A 23380-nucleotide genomic window follows, 5' to 3' on the forward strand; every position below is an offset into this window, starting at 1 on the left:
CCCCAGATAGAGGGCCATGGGAGCTCACGGAAGGCATTGGTGGAGGTTACCTTAGAGCTGTTCTTAACCTGGCTGGAAGGGCATTAGCAAGGCCCAGAAGTGGCTAAAGGGAAGGAGTGAGCTAAGAGGCCAGAAATGTGAACCAGATCAAAGAATGCCCAATTAAGCAGCTTGGGGGGAGGGGGGAGAGACATGGGCATAAAAGTAATGAAGGCTCCTTTCCCCTACAGATATAATTAACATAGGAAAGATGGTGGATTTTCCTTCTTGCCAATACCTACCCTTCTCCTGAGTGGCATTACAGGAATTTACATCAGTCTCTAACTTAGGAATAATACCAGACAGCTGTAAGCAGATTTCTGACTTGGCTTTGCTTGAACCATCACCTAAAATGTGACAGGATGAAGACAGAACACATGTGTTGAAGCCCGAATGAAACACAATCTAAGTGGTACCTACTGTATATATCAGTATGGTCCAGAACTTGGTGATGGAAATGTTCTCTAACATGTGCTGTGCAGTTGCGATGCTATCTAACCACATGTGGCCATTGAGTGTATGAGATCTAGGCCTAGAAATGTATTTTCAATTTAAATAACAATGTGAGCTTAGTGTATTGACCAGTAAGTCCTAGTTGAAGGATCTGACACTGAAGTACGAAGTTGCTATGGCTAGCACAGACCCCAACATATGCTGTAGGAATCCAGAGTAATGGGACTAGCCACAAAATAATGCCATTCTGATTCAGGTTTACTGGCTGAATCCGAAGGAATTCTATATCTAGAGAGACCCCTGTTGAAAAATACTATCCAAGACCCTGAAGTAGGGACAGTGAATAATAAGTACCAGCTGGGAGAAAAATGGGTTGATGAGGGGCACAGCTCTATCTCAAGTGGGCAACGAGAGGTTAATTTTTGGCCATGGAACTCCCTTTCTCCAAATGGAGACTCCCAGAGAATCCTACTATAGACTGTAATAACTTGGAGCTCTTTTAGTTCAAGGCAGGGATGGTCAAAAGGCTTGGCCACCTCAGTCCTAGAAATTAACTGGAAATTTCATCGTCTCCAACCTGCAGTAGGACTTGAGGTCAGTAATGAAGCTTCATGTTTATTGTTTGAAACAAATTTATTCTGAGAATAATGCACAAAAGTAGAGGTTGAGGCTACCTTTGGGAGGCTTCCCCCCTCTTTTCCTCCCCCTCCTCTCTGCCTGCCAGGGAGAACACAGCTGAAGGAAACATGCAATCACAAACAATGATCAACTCTAAAGACAAAAGGTTTGGTCCAAAAGAACTCAACATAATTAATCCAATTACTGTGAAGAGCTTCACTGAGTAGGATTAAGATATTGCAGATGTAGTGTTTCCACAGGGTGGCTCTTCAGTGCACCAAGGGGGCCTGCTTGAGGGAGATGAGGACAGAGCGCATGCGGGAGACATCTTTGGCCTGCTTGCTGGACTTGGGGTTAAAGTCACACAGCCGGGCCACCCGTTCCCACTCAGTGCCTGGGGACGACTCGTCTATGTCGTTTACAAAGGCTTCTTCTGCTGCCCTGGAAGCAACAACAAAATATGTTGGTTTAATGCAGAACCCCTTGTGAGCTCCCTGGCAGCTGCCTCGTTATAGAATTGACTGCCTCTTCACGCCTGACTTAATGGCATTCTGGTTTTCCAAAGAGTAACAGCCCCTGGCTCAGGTCAGACTTGGGAGCAGGCTCGGGGCCAGCTCTCCTAGGCACGGGGTGCCCGGACTGCTGTGTAAAATGTTGGAATACAGGTGTTTGGTTCAGGGCTCACTCTCTCTCTGTCTCTGTTGATACAGAGCATTAAAAAAGCAAGTCCTTAGCCAGCTATGCACTGCCTTCATCAACAGGAGCAAAGCAGCAAGCTGGTCAAGAAAGTGAACGGTAGTTTCTGTTGGGCTCTGAGTTTCAAGTGAATTGAGACACTTCTAAAAAGCCCACCGGTCACAGCACGAGAGCCTCTGGATTTATTCCTAAGGCTGGAGAGAAACAGGGCAGATCAAAAGGAGTTCAAGACACAGCTCCCATGCGAGCAGGCACTAGAGACTAAAGCCATTCTGGAAGGGGGTTTGTTGGGACATTCTCCAGTTCAGCTGAAAGTTGACCAATTTCCCTCCAGCCAGGTTCCTTGAGCCCCTCGTGGCCCGCTCAGGAAGGGGTGGGCGCCTAGTGGCTGCAGAGCCAATCAGTGTTAGCCGCTCTGTGGTAAGCTGCTGCTCCCACGTTCTTTCTCATCACGGTCAGCCCACCCCCAGTTGGGAACGAACTGGTGGGAGCTACACCCGGAAAGGACAGTGGAAAGAGGAGGAAAGACACACTCTATTCATCTACTCCAACAAGCATCACGGGCAAAGCGAAAGCGATGGAGATGACTGGTCTGTGGGGACGGAGGGGTGGCACTCTCACAGGGATGGCCGTGGCAAACACTGCTGAAGCCCAGAGCCACTACAACACTGCGACTTCATGGCACACACAGTTAGGGGCAGTGAGAAAGGTTTACTTAACTGTTCTAGGCTGTAGCAAGGATGGTTTATGTTTGTGCTTAAAGGTGAAGAAAAGAAACGAGAGAAACTTTAGGTCAGATATAGAAAATGATAATGAGCTCAATGCAGATGGGTCAGTAAAGCTAGACATGCCCTTGCCACTCCATCTACACTTGGGAACGTGCAGCTGGCTTTGCTGGGCCACCCTGCTGCCCAGCAAACCCAGACTCGACCTTTCCAGTCTCCATTTCTACTCCAGAGAGAATGTGCAAAAAATCAATCCAACACCACCTGTAAGTCCAGCATTTCACAAATCTCATTGCAAATGCATCTGGGGACCCAGGAAACCCCAACTCTGTATTCTAAAGGGAGGAGCATGTCAAGGTCACGGGCCCTACGCAGCTCTATGGCCATGAGCCTACCTTCCACCCTGCCCTGCAAGTTGTCCTTCCTTCTACCCTCGTCTCCTTTGTATCAAAATTGAGTCCTAATTTTTGAGGAAAACAGCAGCAAGAATTGTCTCCAAGTCTTCTCTGGAAATACTGTTTTGAAAATAAGAGTCCTTAAGTATTTTTCCAAGAAGATGCAGTTTTCTTTGGGGGGAAAAGCCACAGTGGGCCCTTACCAGACAGCTTTGGCTAGCTCGATTTAAAAAAAAAACTGGGGATTTTTTTGTGCCCAAGTGGGGAGACAGGCATCAGAAGCGGGCCACTAAACCATTTCCAACCTAGAGAAACCATTACAGACCACCCCCCACCATGAGCCAACTTCCTCTGCTCCCAAGGTAGAAGCAACCAATCCCACATGTTCAAAATAACCAATGTAGAAAATACTGCCCTCACTGGCTCCCAAGCCTGGAGGCAGCAGTGATGGCAGCAGAGCTTAGAGCCCACCCCAGGCCCAAAGCCTTCCCCAACAAGGTCACAAATGACCCACATTTTAAAAGGGAATCTGCTTCCTTCCCTCCAAAATCCTGAATGTGATAAAAGGCTATCAGAGTTAAAGGGAGTCACGCTTCTGCAAGACAATCGATAGATCATATCCCTAGCTTTATAACTCTTAGGCAGTCCGCAGAGTGCCAACTGGAAGTAATTTAGAAAGCAAAGAAACTTGTGACATAACAGGAGCATTAACTCTAAACAAAAGGTAGAATCAAAACAGGAAAAGGAATTAGTTTTGCAACATACACATAACCAATCACGTCAGCGAAGGGTTGTTTGTAGAAAGCTTCATCTGCCACCCTAGACAGCAAGAGGTCCAAAAGGCAGGCAAGCAGGCAGGAAAAAAGAGAGAACATTGAGAAGCAGAAACATCTCACATCCATAACAGAGGCACGACTGTGCTCCGGGCGCTGCTCCCGAGGCTCCGCGCGGTGGAGGGGCCTTCTGGGGACGCTCCTGGGTGCGCCCTGCCACCTCCTGCCTGGCCTCATCCCAGCACGAGCCAGCATGCCTCAGCACCCACTTCCAGGGAGGCCCTTCCAGAGCTACCGCATCCATTCCGTCCAGTCCTCAACCCCGACAAGCAAGGGCGCGGCGTGCTCACTGACACTTGCCGGGGAACGGAGCAGGCGGCCTGGGGAGGAAGCCGCCTGCCCCAGCCCAGGCGGGCCTGACTCACAAGCCAGCCTGCGGGCGCTTTCCACTGGCAGCGCCGCCGCTTCCCAGCTGCCTCGGTCTGCCTCACCAGGCTGGAGCGCTGCGCCCCAGGCCACTTCTATCTTGGGTGTATCCGCCTACTGCTTCCCTACCCTGACTGCATGGGATCAGTTTTCAGCATCCTGGGAACAGAGGTGGATTTCAAAATCCCCACCTTAGAGGAAAAAGCTGCTGGACACAAGTAGTCTAGAGGAAAGAACTGCAGCCAGGGGTTCTGGCTCCGGCTTCCTGTCTGTCCCTGAATACCCTGGTCCGTCTGCTCAGTCCATGCCAGACCTGATGCTGTCACAAGGGGTAGCCCAGAAACCAGAACTTCACTTAACCTCGTACACCAATAATGGATCAAAACGGCAGGGCTCGGGGACAGAAAGGAAAGGGGGCATGCTGGGTAGAAGCATTTCTACCCCAGAGGACAGGCGCGCTTAGACCTTGTCACCCCAGGCTGAATCCCTGGGCCCAGCCAGCCCACCCCCCCTCCACTGTCGGTGAGCAGGAAACCTGCCCCCAGGAGTCTTACCCTGTCCTTTGTCAGGTCAGTTTGGGGCACAGGAGTGGAAGGGACATTTTTAAGGACCATCAATGCCTGCTCATTAACCTAGGCTCGCTCATTTATTTGAAGGAAAATTCTAGTAATTTTATTTCAGTTTATTTTTAAACTCACACATAGCCTTCCTTCTTTCCCGTTTTGGCTTATACATAGGTGGTGTTTTGTGGAAATTTAAAGAAAGCAAAAAGAACAGCCTGATTGTAACTCTAAGTGAGTCAGCAGGAAAACAGTTGTTTGTGGGCAAAATGAGTGGGTGGGAAAGGAAAGGCAGGCCACCTTGTAAACACATAATCCTTCTAGTGTACACAAAGGGCTAACCCTAATCAATTTCAACTTGTGCTTGCTTCTACTGGAAGAAAATAAAGGTTGAATGACTCTGGTCAAGACATCACTAAGACAACAAAAGCTTGAATGACAGGCTTTTGCTCCTTTGCAGCTAGCCCCCAGACTAAAGAACTTGTCACTGACAGCATAGCCCCATTACAGACAAATGGAACAAATGGAAAATGATGACAAACATAGGCGGCCTCTCTACCTGTTTGTTCTTCACTCACCAGAGGGGCCTGCAAGCAGCAATCCTCAGGGAAGCCTGTGGGAAACGGGAGGAGGAACGTGGGCCTGACCACAGGGTGCTCAGGAGGCGACACACATAAAGAACCCCCGGTGGGCATGGAAAAAATGTTTGCCATCACTGAGAATCATGGATTCCCCAAACTTTTGTAAGTCTTGAAAGAGGTGAAAAGTTAGCACCAGAGCTACCTGTAAAAGGGGAAATGTTTCTGTCACGGTTTGGAAGGGAACATGGTCTGGGATCTCAGGTAAACACTGTTATGACTGGCTCCCATGGAGATTTTTTTCCCCCACAAGCTGTCACTAATAACTCATGGCTCTTCTGAAGCGATACTTGGGCCCCAAGTGGAGATAAAAGAAAAGCCAAACTGAGGAGGGACACTAGACTACAGATGCCATGAAGGCAAGATGTGTTGACTGTCATCTGCCTACTGCCCAGCACCGTGCCTGGCACACATGTGCTAATTTAGTTCAGGGTACCTAGAAGGCAGGAGGCCTGATGCTATACCCTCATAAAAACAGGCTCTCACTATCTACCACATTTCTTCTTTCAAACTGCTCTGCCTCCCTCATCTTTGGGGTTCCTTTAAACATCCAGCTGCTGCTAAAGTCATCCAGAGAAAAGGACACATGCTTGAAATGAGCATTCTTCCTTTACTTCTAACATTCGCTATTTACCTATAGACACAGTTCCTTTACATAAATGGGACCTACTCCTTTAGCCCCATGGGATGCTGCTTAGAGAGTCAAACATGGAGGGGGAGTGGCCAGCAATGTTAAAGTCTCCAGGGGTTGGAAGAAGTCCTCCCCAACGGCTGTAAATGGCTCCTGCCCCTGCCCATGAAGAAAACTTGGAATAAAGTGTCAAAACCATCCCTTCTATCCTGGAACCCTGGTGACGATGACCAGTGTGCTACTAGTTTTACACAGTCAGCCCAAGGCTTCAAGGTTTCTCCGAGGCAAGTGACCTCGTTTTGAAACAGCTCTATATTCTCCATGAGTGGCAAGTTTAAGTCTCTTCCCTTCTCTGCAACTTCGGAGGTTCATCCATGAGACCATTCAACCCAACATTCTACAATTCTAAGAAAGGCACTAAAGCTCTAAATCCAAACTGAATGGACTAACCTGGAAACTGAGCTCCTAAAAACAGGCTTATTTGCTCCAAGGACAGCTGAAGCTGTATATAGAGCCCCTTTCTTCACAGGAGGGATACAGGTTGGCAAAACTGGCTTGAAAAAATTTCAGCCATTAGAAGCCTATTCCCAACATAGTCATTTACGTCTGAGAATCTGTACATCAATTTGTTTATGCATCAGGGATCCTGAACAGGGAGGGTCAGCCTGGTTTTACCAAGTACTTCAGGGCAGAATGACTCATGGGCAACTTGGTATGATAAACAGGGTCTCACACGGTGCTTGCACCAAGTACCCATGTACCCACTCTTCTTCCCTTAGAGATCTGAACTTGTACCTGGGGTAAATCATCTTGAGTGAGCACAGAATAAAGCAGCCTGAACCTGTCAGCACTTCAAACTGATCACAAGCTCAGGAGAACCCCTGGTAGCTAATGCTACCCCGAGCAACTCAACACCAAGACCAGAGAGCACTCCTCACCATACTAATCACACACAACTTCACTTAGATCCCAAGAGGCACACCTAGAGAATACATCCCCACAGGACACAAGCTGCAGCCTGCCATCTAAGGGGCAGCTGACAGAACCAAGGATGGCCAACAAATAGGTAGCTGAAGGCTACCGCACAGAACAGTCCAGTTCTGTTCTGCCGTAGCTGCCCTACAATAATTAGCACAGGTTGGCTGGCAAAGCAGTCTGCTCCTTCTTTTCTAGCACATTTCCATCTAAGAGCTGTCAGAGACAAGAGCACTTAAACTCTGAGGGTAGGAACTTAAGGCTCTTTACCCTGAAAATTACAAATACCCCGGGGCTCAGTCTGGCCTTTCTCTCAACTGAGGTAGTGGAGTGACCACGGAGTGAGAGATGGGCTCTGAATCCAGTAGGGAAGGCCACTGACCTGGCCTTGAGGCCAGCAGCACTGCCTCCATCTTTCTCTGAGCTGCTTCCAAGTGGACTTTAAGCGAGGAATAGTAAAGACCAATGGTGCTGGTCAGTGGGGACAGGAGCACGAATGTGGTTTCTCCCCACAACTACTTAACCTTCAGTAAATAAGCACACTGTGAAGAACATTTTTAAAAAGTCAAATCAAATTTTTCTTAGACACACAATTACCCAGAAAACCCTTAATTCTGAAGTCAACATGTCTGAACATCCTTGGCTACTTAATTACAAACTGTTTTGTCACCCCTGTTACGGGCCCCTTTTTCTGTTAATGGACCCCTTTGTAAAGCAGCTTTCAGAGGGCAGGGTTATATTTAGGGGATGCAACATGACCAGGTCTATTTCAAGATGATTATCTTGAAAGTACTGAGCTCCTGGTATATCCATGAAAGTGGCCCTTCATTTCAGGGTTACATTTCCACTTGTGGACTTGATCCACATTATCTTTCCCTTTTGCTGTTTTATACTATTACAAGCAATATATATTAACCAAACTCTTAGCTGAAGACCCAAATTCACTACAACTGGGATGACTAAAGGACAGGCTGAATTATGCTCCCAAGACCCAAGAGACTTGCAACCTTTGTTTCAAGTACTTTTTTCCAAAACTTGCAGAAGACATTTCACACTAGAAGAGGCAGCATGTGAGAACTCTACTGGCTGTTAGAAATGAATGGGATTCAATCTTGGAAAGCAAGCAATGCTAGCAGCACCACAAACTAACCTGTTGTTTGCTTTTGTTTTCTGTAGCTGCTCGTCCTGCCTCGCATACCATTCTTCTAGCTCCTTTATGGCTTTTTCTTTCCACTCTGCTTCTTGCTTCCGAGAATTGGCATCTTTGAAAGGAAGGAAAATAATACAAATGAGGCAAAACACAAACTAAAGTTTGCTTCATCAATTTCTTGTGGTCTTATTAAGCTTATGGTGTGTGCAAGTTTGTGTCCGTGTGTGCTGGAGAGACAGGTTAGGAGGGAAGACAAAATTCTATTTTCCCTATTTGTACATCCAGTCTCTAAGTCCAGTGATTCTGTCTGAGGTGTTTCACATTTTCTTCCAGTCCACTGACCTCTTAGTGGATTCACTAGTTTTATGGTTTCTTTTGAGAGCAGGGGAGGGTGGGATACATAGAAAAAAGCCTTTGGGGGCTCCAACTGGAGAAAAAGCAGTTATAGAGGTTTTTTTTGTTTAAGATTTGAGAGAGAGAGAGTACATGCACACACATGAGCATGGCGGTGGCGGAGGCAGAAGGGGGAGAGAGGAAAGTCTCAAGCAGACTGTGCTGAGTGCAGAGCCCAACGAGGGGCTCAATCTCAGGACTCTGAGATCACCACCTGAGCTGAAATCAAGAGTCAGGTGCTCAACCAACTATACTACCCAGGTGCCCCAGGATGATTCTTTAATAATGCTAATATTAGTTCAGGGTGGACCACTGATACTAATCTATTAGATAATCTTACAAAATCTTCTCATAAACTAGATTTAACACCCCAACTCTGATAATCAATGGTTTTGTAAAACACAAGGTGGCACTCTCTTAACTAAAAATCTTGTAGAAGCATTTCTACGAAGCAGAGAACTGTTGTTGAAATTACCCAAGGCAGAAATGATTCAGGAACCAGGGAAGAGTAGAATATAGATGTTAAGAGGTGAGAAGGACCATAAAACATCTATTCCTGCTTAGAATGCAGTGAGTTTGTGGCAGAGCTAGAGCAGAACTGAGCCCAACCTATAACTAGCTAGCATCCTTGGAGAGAGTAGGAAGCAGTGGTGGTGGTGGCAAGTAATCACTCAAAGGGAAGAAATTAAGTACTCTGGGGGCATCTTTAAGGCTTCTGCAAGAAAGTCTTAACAGTAACAACCTGCAGAAGGCTGTGTCTAACTACTAGAAATAGCTTGTTAGCAGCTAGAAACTCCCCCAAAGTTTCAGATTGCAAAGAACTGGTTATTTATTAGAAGGTAATACCAGATTTTTTTTTTTTTTTTTTTGAGAGCGAAATGCAGGGGTTGGGGTGTGAGGGAGATTCTGAGGCTCCAAGCCCAGCGTGGAGCCTGACATGAGGCTCAATCTCAAAACCCTGAGATCATGACCCAAGCCACCCAGGCACCCCACTCAGAATTCTTTTACTCAGATTTCCACTGATGACTCAGGTTTATACAGGAGACTTTTTTTTTTTTCCTGCATCCTGGTGATCACATTTATTGAAAGAGTTGGAAAAAAAATTAAAATACCCTTTTGCTTAAGAATTTTTGAGTTAGGGCAGCCCGGGTGGCTCAGTGGTTTAGCGCCGCCTTTGGTCCAGGGCATGATCCTGGAGACCCAGGATTGAGTCCCACGTCGGGCTCCCAACATGGAGCCTGCTTCTCCCTCTGCTTGTGTCTGTGTCTCTGCCTCTCTCTCTCTCTTTCTCTCTCTCTCTCCATGAATAAACAAATAAATAAATCTTAAAAAAAATTAAAAAAAAGAATTTGAGTTATCTGCAAATCAACTCATTTCAGGAGTGGAAGAATCCTTGGTCATTTCTTAATATCAAAATGAATGCAGGTTTCTCTTTTGGATGTCTTCTACATTTAAAGAGGCAATCATACAAAATCTATATTCCATACATGATAAATTCTTTGTTTCAGCCAACTCTTAATGGAGGAGCAACTAGTACAATACCATCTCCCCGGACAAAAAGCATCGGAATATTCCGTTTTGTGGATTTATATATCTCTTCATATGTTTCTTCATCAATTTCTGTAGTAGTCACAGTTTCTCCCACATCTCCCAATATCATATTTAAATGTTGATCATATGCATGTAATCTGCCTCGAAGCTCTCGTTCATTTCTCATTTTCACATAAATTTGCTCATCCAGGCTGAGCCTGATGAGATCCAGGGGCTTTTCTACTACGGTGTTGATAGTTTGTTGCTAGTCCACGTCGTCCACTGTCTTTCAAACCCTGTCTATACAGGAGACTTCTGATACATGTCTACAGCATCAAACAGAAGAGATGGAGGGAGCTATGATGCCGTGGGAGGTGCTGTGGGCTGGCAGTGCATGGGGACAAGAAACTGAAGAACACCAAGGTTAAAATCTTCTTTTCAAGAGTAGTGAAATCACTTCTGAAACATTGCTTTTTGATTGGTATTTCCCATCTGTGTAGTCTAATGATTTTTTTTTTTAAAGTTTTAATATACTGGGAACAAAATTGCATAGAAATTTATCTTTGAAAAACTAAATAAAAATTTTAGCCATCTGCACAGATTGTAGTTACTGCATAAAACCATCCTTTAAATTGTCTTCTTGCTTTTATAAAAGATTTTTGAAAAGTGATACTGGTAATAAGAATTTGTTATTTATTCTTGGGATGCCTTGGTGGCTCAGTCAGTTAAGTACCTGCTTTTGACTCAGGTCATGATCTCTGGGTCCTGGGATCTAGCCCTGCATGGCGTCGGGCTTCCTGCTTGGCAGAGAGTCTGTTTCTCCCTCTCCCGCTGCCCCTCCCCCGCTTGTGCTCTCTGCCAAATAAAATCTTAAAAAAAAAATTTAGAATTCGTAAATGTTTATTTAGCTCAATAGGACCAAGATCCAAACCACAATACAACCTCTGCATCTGGGCAGAAGGAGGAGGAGGGAAGGATGAGCCCCCTTAAAGAGCAGGGCACATGGACAGCTGTCTTTTCTGGCAATCCTTATAACTGTTCATGGAAAAGAGAACTATGTGAGAACGCAGTCACCAGCTAAGCTGAAAACCACACACACGGGTTCTCTATTTTTAGTATCTTGTGCCTTCTCACAGTTCTCGCAAAGAAAAAAACAAAACTGAAGAAACACCTAGTTCACAGACCAATTTAATTCAATTGCAAAGCCAAATGTTTGACTTCCTTCAGAAAAGCTTTGAGTTAAGAAAACAACACTTCATGAAATATTCCCAAAGTGCCCAATCTGATAATCGAAAAAAAAAAAAAAAAAGAAAAAAAAGATTGCAATTTTTCCAGACACCAAAGTGTACTCTTTCCATGGAGAAGACAACTTTGCTAAACCATGGGAAAGAAAAAAGTTGGGCTTGGTAACAGGACAAATACTTGTACTAGTGAAGTCTTGCCTCTCAGCCCACTCAGAAGAGACACATGAAAAACAAGCAAGGACTAAAGCTGCTAGCACCATGAAGACAATTTTCATCTTTTAAAAGCTGCACTCTCCAATACAGTAGCTACAAGCCACATGTGGCTGTTTATTAAATTAAAAATTCAGTTTCTCCATCCTACCAGGCACATTTCAAGTGCTTACCAGCTACATGTAGCTAGTGGTTACCAGACAGAACAGGTATCTTTTGTTATTTCCATCAAAGAAAGGACTACTGGATAGTACATAAAGGTCCAAATAGGAGTGTGCCCATTTTTCTGAAAGCCACAGAGGCCAGGTTGGAAAGGGAACAGATTTGGCACTAACTGGGTCACACTTCTAAGTGTCCATTACCCCACATGAAAAACAAGCAATTAAGTTTTTACTAATTCAGTGGTTCTTAAGAAGGAATAATAATACTGACATTGTGAGTACACAGAATATAATTATTTCTAGATATACGTTAAAATATTAGGCATGAAATACAGGATGTATCTGAAAGTGGATCAGAAATGTGTGTGTATAAAACATACACACATATATACTTCATTTACATAAAGATAACCCAATATGGCAAAATGTTAATTACTGAACCCAGCGGGTGCACACAAGTTCATTTTACTCTTCTTTCAACTATTTGGTGTTTGAAATTTTATTAACTAATCTCTATATCCAACGTGAGGCTCAAACTCATGACCCCCAAGATTAAAAGTTGCATGCGCTGACTTGCGCCAGCCAGGCACCCAGTGCTTGCAATTTTAATAAAAAGTTGAGAAAAGAATACCCCATGGCTTTATCTCCAAACTGTGCCATACCTCTGCAACCCACCTATGTACAGATACCAAGTCTTCTGGTCTTGACCAAAAGCAACAATCCATATACACAGTTCCTCCCCAAAGGCCAGGCTAGCTGGCACTGACCTGGGGCTTGGCCCACCTGGTGGGACAGTGTACACTAAACGCAATGTGGCTGAAGGGATGGGTGGGTATGGATTATGAAGTGGGGCAGATGTAAGCTGAATTCTGACTCTAGCATTTCTTAGCTGTGTGATTCAAAAACTTATTCTAGGATTCTCACTCTCCTCACCCACAGAAACATAAGAACTTAGCTTCCAGGTATATTAGAGTGGGAAAACCATATTGTACATGTTTTCTAACATACTTCACATTTCCTTTTTAAAGCATTAACTTAAATTCAGCCTAGAAATGATAAATGGATTTTGAAGTCTTTCAACAGAGACCTTCAAGTTTATATAAGCTCTCATAAATACTATCTCAGACCACCCCTGGAGTTGCTAACACTGATCCTACCCCACAGATGAAGAAACAGACTCTGCGAGGTTTGAAGCACCAAGTGCCCACAGCTGGGAAGAGTCAAGGCTGGGCCTTGAACCTAGCCTTTCACTTCAAGCTCAGGACTCTCCACAGCCCGGGTCTGCTCCTCCTGAGAGAATGCACTCAGTGGGGGGCTCTTGGAGCTGCCCTAATCCTTACAAAATGGCCTGTGATCAAGCATCTCCCTGTGCACGGCCTTGTGACTCTCAGGCTAAGGAAGAGACCTTCCTAAAAACTAGACAAGAACATTAGCCAATTCCAGTTAAAAAGGGCTAAGAGTCAAGGTCAACTATTCCACTGAAAACAGACACCCAAAGACAGAAAAGGATTCCTTACCAAGGGCTTCCAAGCGTTCCGTTTGCTCTTCTCTCCATTTACGGATACTTTCAGGCTCTGACTGCAATCGATCCACTTGTGAAATAGCTGCGTAACTGTCTGTTGGACCATTACTCTCCTTAACACAAAACACAATTGTGTTCTATCAGCACCAAGCACACCTTCCCGAAACGCGCCTCACCCCTGGCAGAACAGCCCTGGTTAGGCACAGCACTGATGGCTGCTGTCAAATGTTGAAGGATTACTTTAAAATCAGCAGCACAACCTTACATGCTCACAGGGAGCTCTCAACATTACTGCACACAATCCTTACAATCTACAGGGGAGGCAGAGTAGTTATGACCACACCTGTTAATGAATGGGACGGCAGTGGGAGAGGAAAGCCGGGGAGGTGGGTAACAGACTTATTAGGAAAAAGTGTTTTCCCACACAGCTTATGTGGGATCTTCACAGTAAAAAAAGGTAAATACACTGCACAGCAAAGCCTAGGACTTAAAACTTCAAAATGCTATTATACAATGCAGGAAAAAGATCACTTAATACCATCTAACCAAACTATGTGAATTCTGGGTAAAAGAGAGTCCAAAAGAAAATGCGCAGTCACTGGTCACACCAAGGAAAAGAATAAAAAGGCAAGCACATAGGGTCACAGGTATGTGTGTGTGGGGGGGAGGAGGGGACAGATTCTTCTTTATAGTGGGGAAGGTCTGATAGCTTATAAATTGATAAAACTCAAATACACTTTTATCTTTAGAAAATTTTTCACCTGCTGAACTAGGAAATAAATAAATTCCAGGGTAACCTAATCAGACTATAAAAAGATGGAAGGAGAATTACTGAAAGTATTAGTAACTAACTTAACACTTTCCATGTGTCAGGCACATAAAAGCTTTATCTCCCAAGCAACCTGTCAAGTTTGTATTCCCATTTCACGCCTGGGGGACTAACCTGAGGCATCGAGAAAAGGACATGTCCAGTTCACAGCTAGTAGGAGGTAGAGCCTGGATCTGAACCGGAATCTGTCTCCCTCTAACCAGGCACTGGAAACTAGAGTCCAGGCCAGCTGTCTGTTTTAATAATTAAATTTTTACCAGAACGCAGCCATGTCCATTCGTTTCTATACTATCTAGAGATGCTTTCACATTACAGCAAGAGTAGTTAGACACAGACCTTAGGACAAAGCTTAAAATGTTTACTACCTGTACTTCAGGAAAAAGTCAGTCCATCCTTGTTTTAAACCAATTAGACGAACATCCTTCTTGCCAGTTAACTGGTTGAGGGAAGGGCAGAAACCCAGGCATATGCAAAGCATCGTGTGATTTCCCCAGGCTATAATGACTATGTCCAGTGCGTCCAGAAGGAAATGCGGGATTTTTGTTAGGTGGTTGGGAAAAGAGGAGAAGCCTCCATCTTGTTCTAGATAATATGACATGCACATGCAAAGCCCAGAAGTGCTGCAGCCATTCAACTACCATAAAAAAAGCTTGAGCACAAAAATGCACATTCAGCAAGCAGAGCCAGAGTCCTAGGGGAATGGAATCCGCGTCCTGGTCTTAGGACACTTCAGTTATACAAACTGGTAAGACTTTTCTGGGTTTAAGCTGATCTGAGTTGGGCTAGCAACTCAACGCTTAGTGATACAGAGGGAAAATAATGGCAAGTCACCAAAAATTCCAGCCCTTCTTACCCCTCCTCCCCCTGCCCCATATAATTTCAAAGGTTCAAATGCTGGCCCCACCACATACCAGCTTTGTTACTTTTAGACTACTTTGTGCCTCAGTTTCTTCATCTGTAAAACAGGAACAAAAGTACAGGTCCCCCAGGCTGTTGAGAGAATTAAGTATAACAGTGCCTGACACGTTACATGGCACATAGAGTTTAACTTAGTCACTGTTCTCATCATCACCATGAAGGCTCATTTCTTGAGAATAAAACTGGTAACACTAGGGCCGGGCAGTAATATCTTAAGAGGAATGATCAATGTCACTTCTCTTCAAATCCTTCCATTTTAGCAGGTAACATACCTAATGCTAATACATCTAGGAAAGTCAAAGGAGTGGGGTCCTTTCTAGGTCAGTCAATTCAATTCAAATCACAGGAAAGGAGGACTCAACCACTATCTTCTAATGTAATCAGAGTACTCTGTACCTGGTAGTACTCGCCATTCATCACTCCATCCACAGCATCTGCAAGACACAAAATTTCAGTCTGTCAGTCAGGGCTAGTCAAATGCTGGCCCAGAGCATTACAGAGAATACAGTACTATCTGCTGTAGGTACTGTAAGTTAGAGCAATGCTGTCCTCACGCTGGGCACTAGACGGAACCCTGAACCACTTCCTGTTTAATGAAACCAAGATGCACTTATACACAAATCACTGCACCAAAGTATGGACAAACCTGTACCAAGGCCCCAGTTCAAAAGCTTTTGGTCTCCCTAGAGAGAAAACACATGGATGCCTGTCAGAAGAGTCTCATAGAGCAAGTATATCTCTCTGAAAGTTCTGGAGAAGGCAAAGGGAAAGTGGGGTCTGGAATCATTCAGTAAGCAGGGACATGCAGCTTCATGTTTAAACCGAGATGCTTTCTCAGGAGTCAGGACTCTCCATCCTGTGCCTGGAGACCCGAGGGTCTACAGTTAAGACTTGTTGAGCTAATTCCTCTAGAGCACTTGGAATTAGTCTGGGATAGTAAAATTTGGGCATACCAAATTTGGTATTTTCAAGCATGTAAGTTAAAAAAAAAAAAAAAAAAAAAAAAAAAACCAAAACAGCGTGGGATACAATCCCATCTTACTGGCACAATTAATTCATGAGCTAAAAGGCCACCTGAAAAATATGGAAAAGGTCTTTTTAAGTAAGACCTGGAGACCATCAATCCATATAGTACAAAATTGTAGTCCACAGGCTAAAATATTTAAAACACAGACTGTTAAGTCAGAAAATTTCACAAATTCAGGATGTCCAGGTTTATGGGTGAGGGCAGGCAGACAGATCTGGCAATCCTGGGACTGTATGAAAGGAGGGCAGCCTTTATATATAACATGCTCTGGTCTATCTGCTAGGACCCCAGTCTGTCTGTCTCTCTTTTTTTTTAAGCCCATTCCATATCTCACTAATTCAGTTACCCGACTGGCCTGGTAGGTAGACGTCATAACTTCTGCCCTGACCTACAAGCTGTCACAAAGAGGCAGTACGTACAGGGCTTCACACCATCCCTCCGGGGTGGCTGCTCCGCCTTCCTTCAAAAGCCTTGATACAGGCACCATAAAGATTTAGCTTCTGCTTACATATTCTGTACTCTAGATCTGCTGACTGATCCAAATTTATTACCTACTACGCAGGACTTCCATTATTTTGTCCAAATATTTTCAAACTACAATGACCATCTTATTGCTTGGGGGTGGGATATGCAAGATGAGAGAAGATGCACCTAAAAAGACACAAGAACCCATGTAGAAAATGGGATGTCAAGCAAGCAGTTAGTGTAGGCCACCATCACAAGGCTCGCAGAAGGTAGTATATAGAAACATCACCACAGCTTTCCTGAAAGCCTGGGGTGGGGTACTCTCAGCCTCCCTCTGTATTAGGGATTTCTAATAGACCAGACCACTGCTCTGGTCTTCTTGATTCCTAACTAAACCCAACTCAAACTGCCTACTTTCCAAACCAACCCTAACATGTTATCCATTCTTTTGGTTCTCTTGCTTCTCCCAATTACTCCACTCTTGGCTTTGGGAGTATTGAAAACTTTTGAGATCATTTCCCCTCCATGCCCCTGTGATACTAAAACATTGTTTTAAAAAAAGGGGGGATAGATAGAAGAAAATGCCACATAATCTCACTGCTCAGCCCGTTGGCTTCTACCCTTTATGTAATGCGCATACATAAAATTTCTTTCAGCAACACTGGACTCCTACAACATACGCTTTTTAGTAATTCATTCACCTATGTCCTTAAATTCTCAATTTTTTTAGCACGAAAATATCTACTACTGTTTCCAATGTGCCAGTGTCTACCACTTTATATACATTAAGTTTTAATCCTCACAATAAGCCTAGATGTAGCAGCACTTCACAAATAACCTTCAAGTGTGTATAGGTTTCCCTGAAAGATGAATAAGGTGTTCCTGATGGGGCAGATAATTAATGACAGCATTTTCTCTTAAATTTTTTAAGATATAAGAAAAATATTAAATGCATGTGTTACGAGATGATCAGCCTTTACAAAGTGGTGCAATACCTGAACAGGCCAGGCAGTCAGAGGCTTGATCCTCTGATGATCTGCCATGTGAATGCAAACAGCAGGACCAGCCTGTATCAGTTCTGATCTAGGTGTCAACTGCTGGTTGTATTTCTTATTTCAACATATTTCTCATACTTCTCTTAATTTCACTGTTGTGTATACTTTATAATAGTACAAAAATGAGTGTCTTAGTTTTGTCAGTGTTTTGTTTTGTTTTTTTTTTTTTTACTAATTTAAGCTGTGTGCCACTCACCTACATAATTTTTAAAGTATTCTTTAAGTTTTACAAATATGAAGCTTGTCCTCAAAACTAATAAAAGTATTTGGGGGGTGGGTATTCAATTGCTCCTCAGTAACAAATTCCTTGATGCAGAATTGCTAGCACAGACCATACCCAATGGGCAACACCCAGAGTGGCCTAGCAGTGGAATTACATGGTGAGACCATGCTGGTCACCCTGAAGACCCTCCAGCAGCCAACCTTCAAGATAGAGAATTCCTGGGTCACAGGATATACGTTTTCAAAACTTCTAATCATGACCACCTGCCTCCGTTTATATTACTACCCTTCGCACATGACTGCCCCATTTCTCAGACTCGATACTAAAGGCGGAGTTTTAGATTTTTAAATTTTTTGCTAAGTTGATAGCAGGGGGAAAAAAAGGTAGCTTTTGTCACACTGATCTTATTTCTTGTGAGGTAATCATGTAGCTGACATTTGGTTTTCTTCTTTACCGAATTGTCTGAGTTTTGGCCATTTTTCTGCTTTTGATCTCTAAGTATTCACTTTGTATTATTTGTCCTCTCATATTACAAATATTTCCTCCATTGTCATTTTATATGATTTATAGTATTTAACACCTAGAGCTACTTAAATTGTATATTGGCAGGGGGTGCCTAGGAGGCTCAGTGGTTTGGTGCCTGCCTTTGGCCCAGGGAGTGATCCTGGAGTCCCAGGATGGAGTCCCACATCAGGCTCCCTGCATAGAGCCTGCTTCTCCCTCTGCCTCTCTCATGAATAATAAAATCTTAAAAAAAAATTGTATATGGGCATAATTTTTTCCTTTAGGATTTCTGTATCTGCTTTTATGCTCAAAGACTTTCCTGCTCTTAGTCACTTTTCTTTTGGTACTAAAAAGACAAAAATGTCTCTCTTTAATCCACTTGGTATTTTTATGTCAGACAGAAAGAGTGAGATAATTTTGACTTCTGGAGCTTACAATGGCTAGTGTGGCCAGTCCTTGGCCTAAATTCTGGTTAATATATTACATTTCACACACCAACTATCCAGTTAATATATTCCAGCCCAGGGCCATTCCAATAGGGAAGACTTTGATCACTACTCCATACACAAAACTAGAATTCTCATCCCATACTTCCTCCTAAGTCGCATGTTGCCTGTCCTTTAGAATTGAAAACTCATCCAAACCCCCAGCAAGTGCTTTGAGCTCTTCTTACTGTAGTGACATTCAACTGGCCTAAGTCAAAGAACTGCCTGTTGCTACAAAAATATGCAGAAAGATATCAAAGGCCCCGATTTATTAGGACAGCTAAGCTAAGCAACCAGATGTCCCCAAAGGAAACTTTGTAGGGCATCTCAGGAACTGCAGGGAGAAACAAGAGCCAGTATAAGTTTCCAGAGAAGACAGACAATTTGTCCCAAACCTACCCACGACTTCCCATGGTGCCCATCCACTGAAGTCAAGCACATGTGGGTTGAATTACAGTGGAGACATGTATTAGCTTGCTACCTTCGGATCACTGCTTAAGTTCCATGATGATTCCTTATCTGAAATAGGACGCCACTACCTAGCCTGCAGTTACTGCACGGATCTGAAGCTACAGAGAACCAGCATTCATTAAACGTGCAGTACTACAAACTATCACGGGTGCAATTTCCCTGAACTTCCCTCGACCACTGCTACCAAGAAAATTCATCTCCTCTTCCAGAAAGCTTTAATTCATTTGCCTTTCTTCCTCATCCTCCAAGGAGAGACTTGTCAGAAACAAATGGTGCCTCACTGCCACACTCACAGCAGCTCCTTAGTCACCTTTTTTCCTCCTCCCTCCTCAGCCCTCAAAATTGAGGGCTTTTCAACAGCTCTAGACTCATGCTGCTGCTTCTTTCCTCACCACTTGCTCTTCTTCAATATTTGAGCCACTTCACTCTGCTGGTCACCCCCACTTCTAAACTACCTCTTCTCCAGGTTTCCTAACAACTGAAGGAGTCCTCCAAGGCTCAGGCCTTCTGATTTCTGCCTGCTATCATCCTTCCTGGGAGTTTCCCCAGAGCCGGGAAGAGTTTAGCTATGTTCCTCTTTATCCTCAATCTGTTAAGAGCCTCCTGCCGATGTAGCTCTGGTATAGTAACACATCAGATACAGGGCTCCCTCCTAAAATCGGTTTCCTCAGCACACCCCAAAGCCTATAGGCTTTATAATGCCTCCCTCCCCCTACTCCCGAGGAATGAGTATAGTCAGGTACTGTGGCAGTGATATACCCAGTACTGCGTGTATGCATTTTTCAGGTACTAATGTAATCCTAGCAACCTTGTGTGGTATATATAGATCTGTACATTTTACAGGCGAAAAATCTAAGGCAATGCAGTGGTGGTTACCTAAGTTGCCTGAGACCACAAAGTTAAAAATCACACTCAAGCAGTTTAGGTAGCACAGAATCTCAACCACTAGCATGCCTCTTTCAAAGGAAAGAAAAGTGTCCAACTAGTTCTCTAGTCCCCAAAGGAAGTGCTGACCACTGCACTACTGCCGACCTCAACAACACTGTCAGAGGTCTGGCTTCAAATCACTAAATGCTTAGTTCACTAAGAAAGTCCTTCCTAGAAACTAAGTCAGCAATCATCCCTTCCTTCCCTTTGCTGAAAGCTTAATGCACAAGAAACCTGTGTGTCCATATCTACCCTCTCCCTTTTATCTCTCCAAACTGCCGTCATCAAGATTTGTCTCTACAGGACTCTTGGCCCTGGTATTTTTGTTCATGCCTTTGTGAGTATCTACTATGTGCTAGGGATACAACTGTAAGCAAGAGTAACGTTGTCCTTGAATCGGGACAGTTTTCTAGGTACAGGTCCAGATTTTCCCAACTCCGTCCTACCCAAGACAGCCACACTGCCTTTCAGAAATGACTGTCTATTGTACCATGTTACCCCTGCTGAGACAACTGCACCAGAATATGGTACGGTCTACGGGTAGGGAAACTGAGGGCATAGCTAGTAATTTGCCCTTTTTTCTTAAGCAAGTTATTTCTCTGCAGGGCTCAAGTTTTCTTTTATTAAATGAGTAGTAAACTAAGGATCTAAAAAGTTAATTTTTAGGATTCTCAGGCAAATGTTAATAAACACCACCCAACAACAAAAACCCTACTAAACCTAACTTCATCTCCCAGCCACAGCTCAGGTCACTCCAACCTGCCTGCTGTAATTCACATTTACAGGTGTATCATATGTTCTCGTGTAAGTTCTTATTATTCGGGGGCTGATTCGCTTAGGAGGTAACATGGTGCAGTATAAAAACTCAGAGGCTTCAAATGAACAGTCTCCTTACCCCTACACACAAAAATGGTTCCATGTGACTGGCACAGTAATTTGAAATTTGAGTCTGCTTTCACAGAGCACAACTCTAGTGCACCAAAACCTCAGTCTCCAGCACTCCATAGTGTCTCGTTCCCAGCAGGCTTCTCTCATTTATGTCATCTGCCTGGCTCCTTAAGGTTTGAGGTTAGAGTAATATAAACACTCCTATCAGCCCCACCAGTACCCTATTCTCCTTTAATTTGAATAGTTTAAGTAAATGAAAACCCAGGTCTCATTTCTTCCAGCTAATTTCCTACTTCCTCATACAACTGAAAAGGTCTCTTCCACTCCTCTTTTCTTCCCACCGTAATTCCAGGTATCACACAAAGGTAAGGCATTCAAAGGTCAAACCCGCATCCTATTGCTATTTTTTTTTTTTTTTTTTTTTGTCTTTGCTTGAGTTTGGCTGGGAAAAGGCCACACCACATTCTCGATTCACCTTTTGGAAGACTAGTCCAGGCTAATCTTAAATTCTGCTTAGGCAACACTGCCCTACCAAAGCTGTTCCCAGAGGAAGTAGAGCTCCAGAAATACCGGCCATAATCCGATCGACAAAAGGTAAAACTCTCACCCTTCTTTGGCTGGAGTTTTTTCGTCCAGGGTTAGATCACCTTTCCAGTTCACTATTCACGCCTCCTTCCCTCCCCATAATCCAACATTCTGCACACCTGAAGTGCTTAAATGATTTGCGCTGCTATTTTTGTTTGTACATATCTCAAAAACGATACTACTATTCTCATTCTTTCTGTCCTCCTTTCCTAATAACTAGTTCCGTGCCGGGCTCAGGCTCGCCTTTAAGTCTGGCCAAACTGCGCCAATGCGGCTGTTTCAAAGCCCCAGGCTCAAAGCACAGCAAGTGCTCATTGAAAAGTTCCTGACTGAATGGGCTTCTTCGAGCTCTTCAGCCGGACTGTCACCCAATTTTTCTTTGCTTTCTCGCTCTGCCCCGTCCGGGAGCACTCAAACATACTCCTACCACTGAGCAGGCTCCCCGAACCTAGGTTTCTGCTATGACTGGGCCGGGGTCTCGTTTCCTCTTTGCACCCTTCCTTAATCTCCCGGTTCAGCAAGAACCAAGAGTTACAGAGAGCGCTCAGACCCACTCAGGGCCCATTCTATACAAGTCCTCCCGCCCCAAACGCGGCCGCACTCTCACCCGGAACCCCCGGCGGCTCGCCGTGCGGCTGGGGCCCGGGGGCACCGCCGTCCAGGATGGCGAAGGCCTCGTCGTTCTCGATGCCCGCAATCTCGCTCTCCTGCTGCGCCAAGAAGGCCGCGGCCGGGTCTTCTTCGCCGGCACCGGCCACCCCGTTCCCCAGCGCGGGGCCGCCAGGAGCGCTGGCGGGAGCGCCGAACGGATCTAGTTCAGCCATGGCGGGCAGTTCAACGGCACGGACACCGACGTTGAGAGACAAGCCAACCGGCCCACCAACACCGCGCCCCGCAGCGGCAGCTGTGGCGGCGACCGCGACCCGACGACAAGCGGGAGGGAGAAGGCGGAAGCGGAAACCCTGCCCGTATATCCGGTTGGGGTAGGCGGTGTGGGAGAGCCGGGGCGGTCACAACCAATCAGAGCACAGAAATCGTTGCCGAACTGCCCAATCAGCAGGCGGAGGGGCGGGTCCCCGAGGAAAACTCGTGACTCGGGCTGCGCCGGCTGTGAGGGTGGCGAGCCCAGCGAGGCCCGAGGGAGGCCCGAGGGAGGCGGAAGTGGCTTGACCTCGGCGGCCTTCCCCGCTGGGCCTTTGGTGCTCCCTGACCCTGGACTGCCGCTTCTGAGGAGACTCCAGGGCCCAAGCCAGAGGTGAGGTGAAATGAGGGCGGCAACGATCGGTCGGTCGACTACAAAGGAGGCAGGCTCCTTAGGCTTTCTGAACCCCGGTTTCCTCGTTCGTGAATCCTGCACTGCATCCCTCCCAGGCTTCTTGGGAAGAATGAATCTTCTCATGGCTGTGTACTGGCTTTATTAAAAACTTTGTATTTGTTAATTAGTTCGCCTCACCTGGATTGTTTTCCCGTGTACAGCCGCCTGCCTTAAACGTAGTGGATTCAAATCCACTCTGATTTTTCTACCCCACGGTATTCTTCTAAAAAGGTGACTATCTCTCCTTTCCAAAGCCCTTTTGCAGCCAGTACATCTTATCAGGGCTAGACGGAAGTTTCTAGAACTGAAACACTCCTTAGGGACCACCTAGGAATTTCCTAGGGAAACAGACCCCTCTATTGGGAAGGGATTAAAATCACACAGGGAGCCATCAAGAGGAAACGCAGGTCTTCTGGGCACCTTGGTAATGGTACAGCCTCCTGGATGGACGTATCTTGTCAGCTTAAGAAGTGTGAGAGCTTTCTCTAAAATTCCTTCAGTATCTTATCTTAGGTTAGGGGGTTTCGTCTACAGCGTAGAAGTGATACT

At 45.0% G+C, this 23380-nt stretch overlaps 1 protein-coding gene and 1 pseudogene across 4 annotated transcripts; both read right to left on the minus strand.

Annotated features, from left to right (window-relative positions):
• Window positions 1-1106: 1106 nt before the first annotated feature.
• CLTA (clathrin light chain A) lies at window positions 1107-22811 on the minus strand. Of its 4 annotated transcripts, XM_026013137.2 has the most exons (7): window positions 22124-22811; window positions 15283-15320; window positions 13135-13252; window positions 8080-8191; window positions 3692-3745; window positions 2527-2562; window positions 1107-1551 (listed from the first exon to the last, which is right to left on the minus strand). In XM_026013137.2, exons 1-7 carry the CDS (start codon window positions 22338-22340, stop codon window positions 1380-1382), a joined length of 747 nt encoding a protein of 248 aa, XP_025868922.1. In that variant the 5' UTR covers window positions 22341-22811; the 3' UTR covers window positions 1107-1379. The 4 variants fall into 4 exon arrangements, with proteins under 4 accessions (XP_025868922.1, XP_025868924.1, XP_025868923.1 ...); XM_026013139.2 differs by lacking the exon at window positions 3692-3745 and having other exon boundaries at window positions 22124-22495; XM_026013138.2 differs by lacking the exon at window positions 2527-2562 and having other exon boundaries at window positions 22124-22495.
• On the minus strand, window positions 9879-11506 carry LOC112930786 (U6 snRNA-associated Sm-like protein LSm3 pseudogene; annotated as a pseudogene).
• Window positions 22812-23380: the final 569 nt, after the last annotated feature.

Source organism: Vulpes vulpes, chromosome 12 (assembly GCF_048418805.1).
Source record: "Vulpes vulpes isolate BD-2025 chromosome 12, VulVul3, whole genome shotgun sequence".
In the NCBI taxonomy this organism is placed as follows: domain Eukaryota; kingdom Metazoa; phylum Chordata; class Mammalia; order Carnivora; family Canidae; genus Vulpes; species Vulpes vulpes.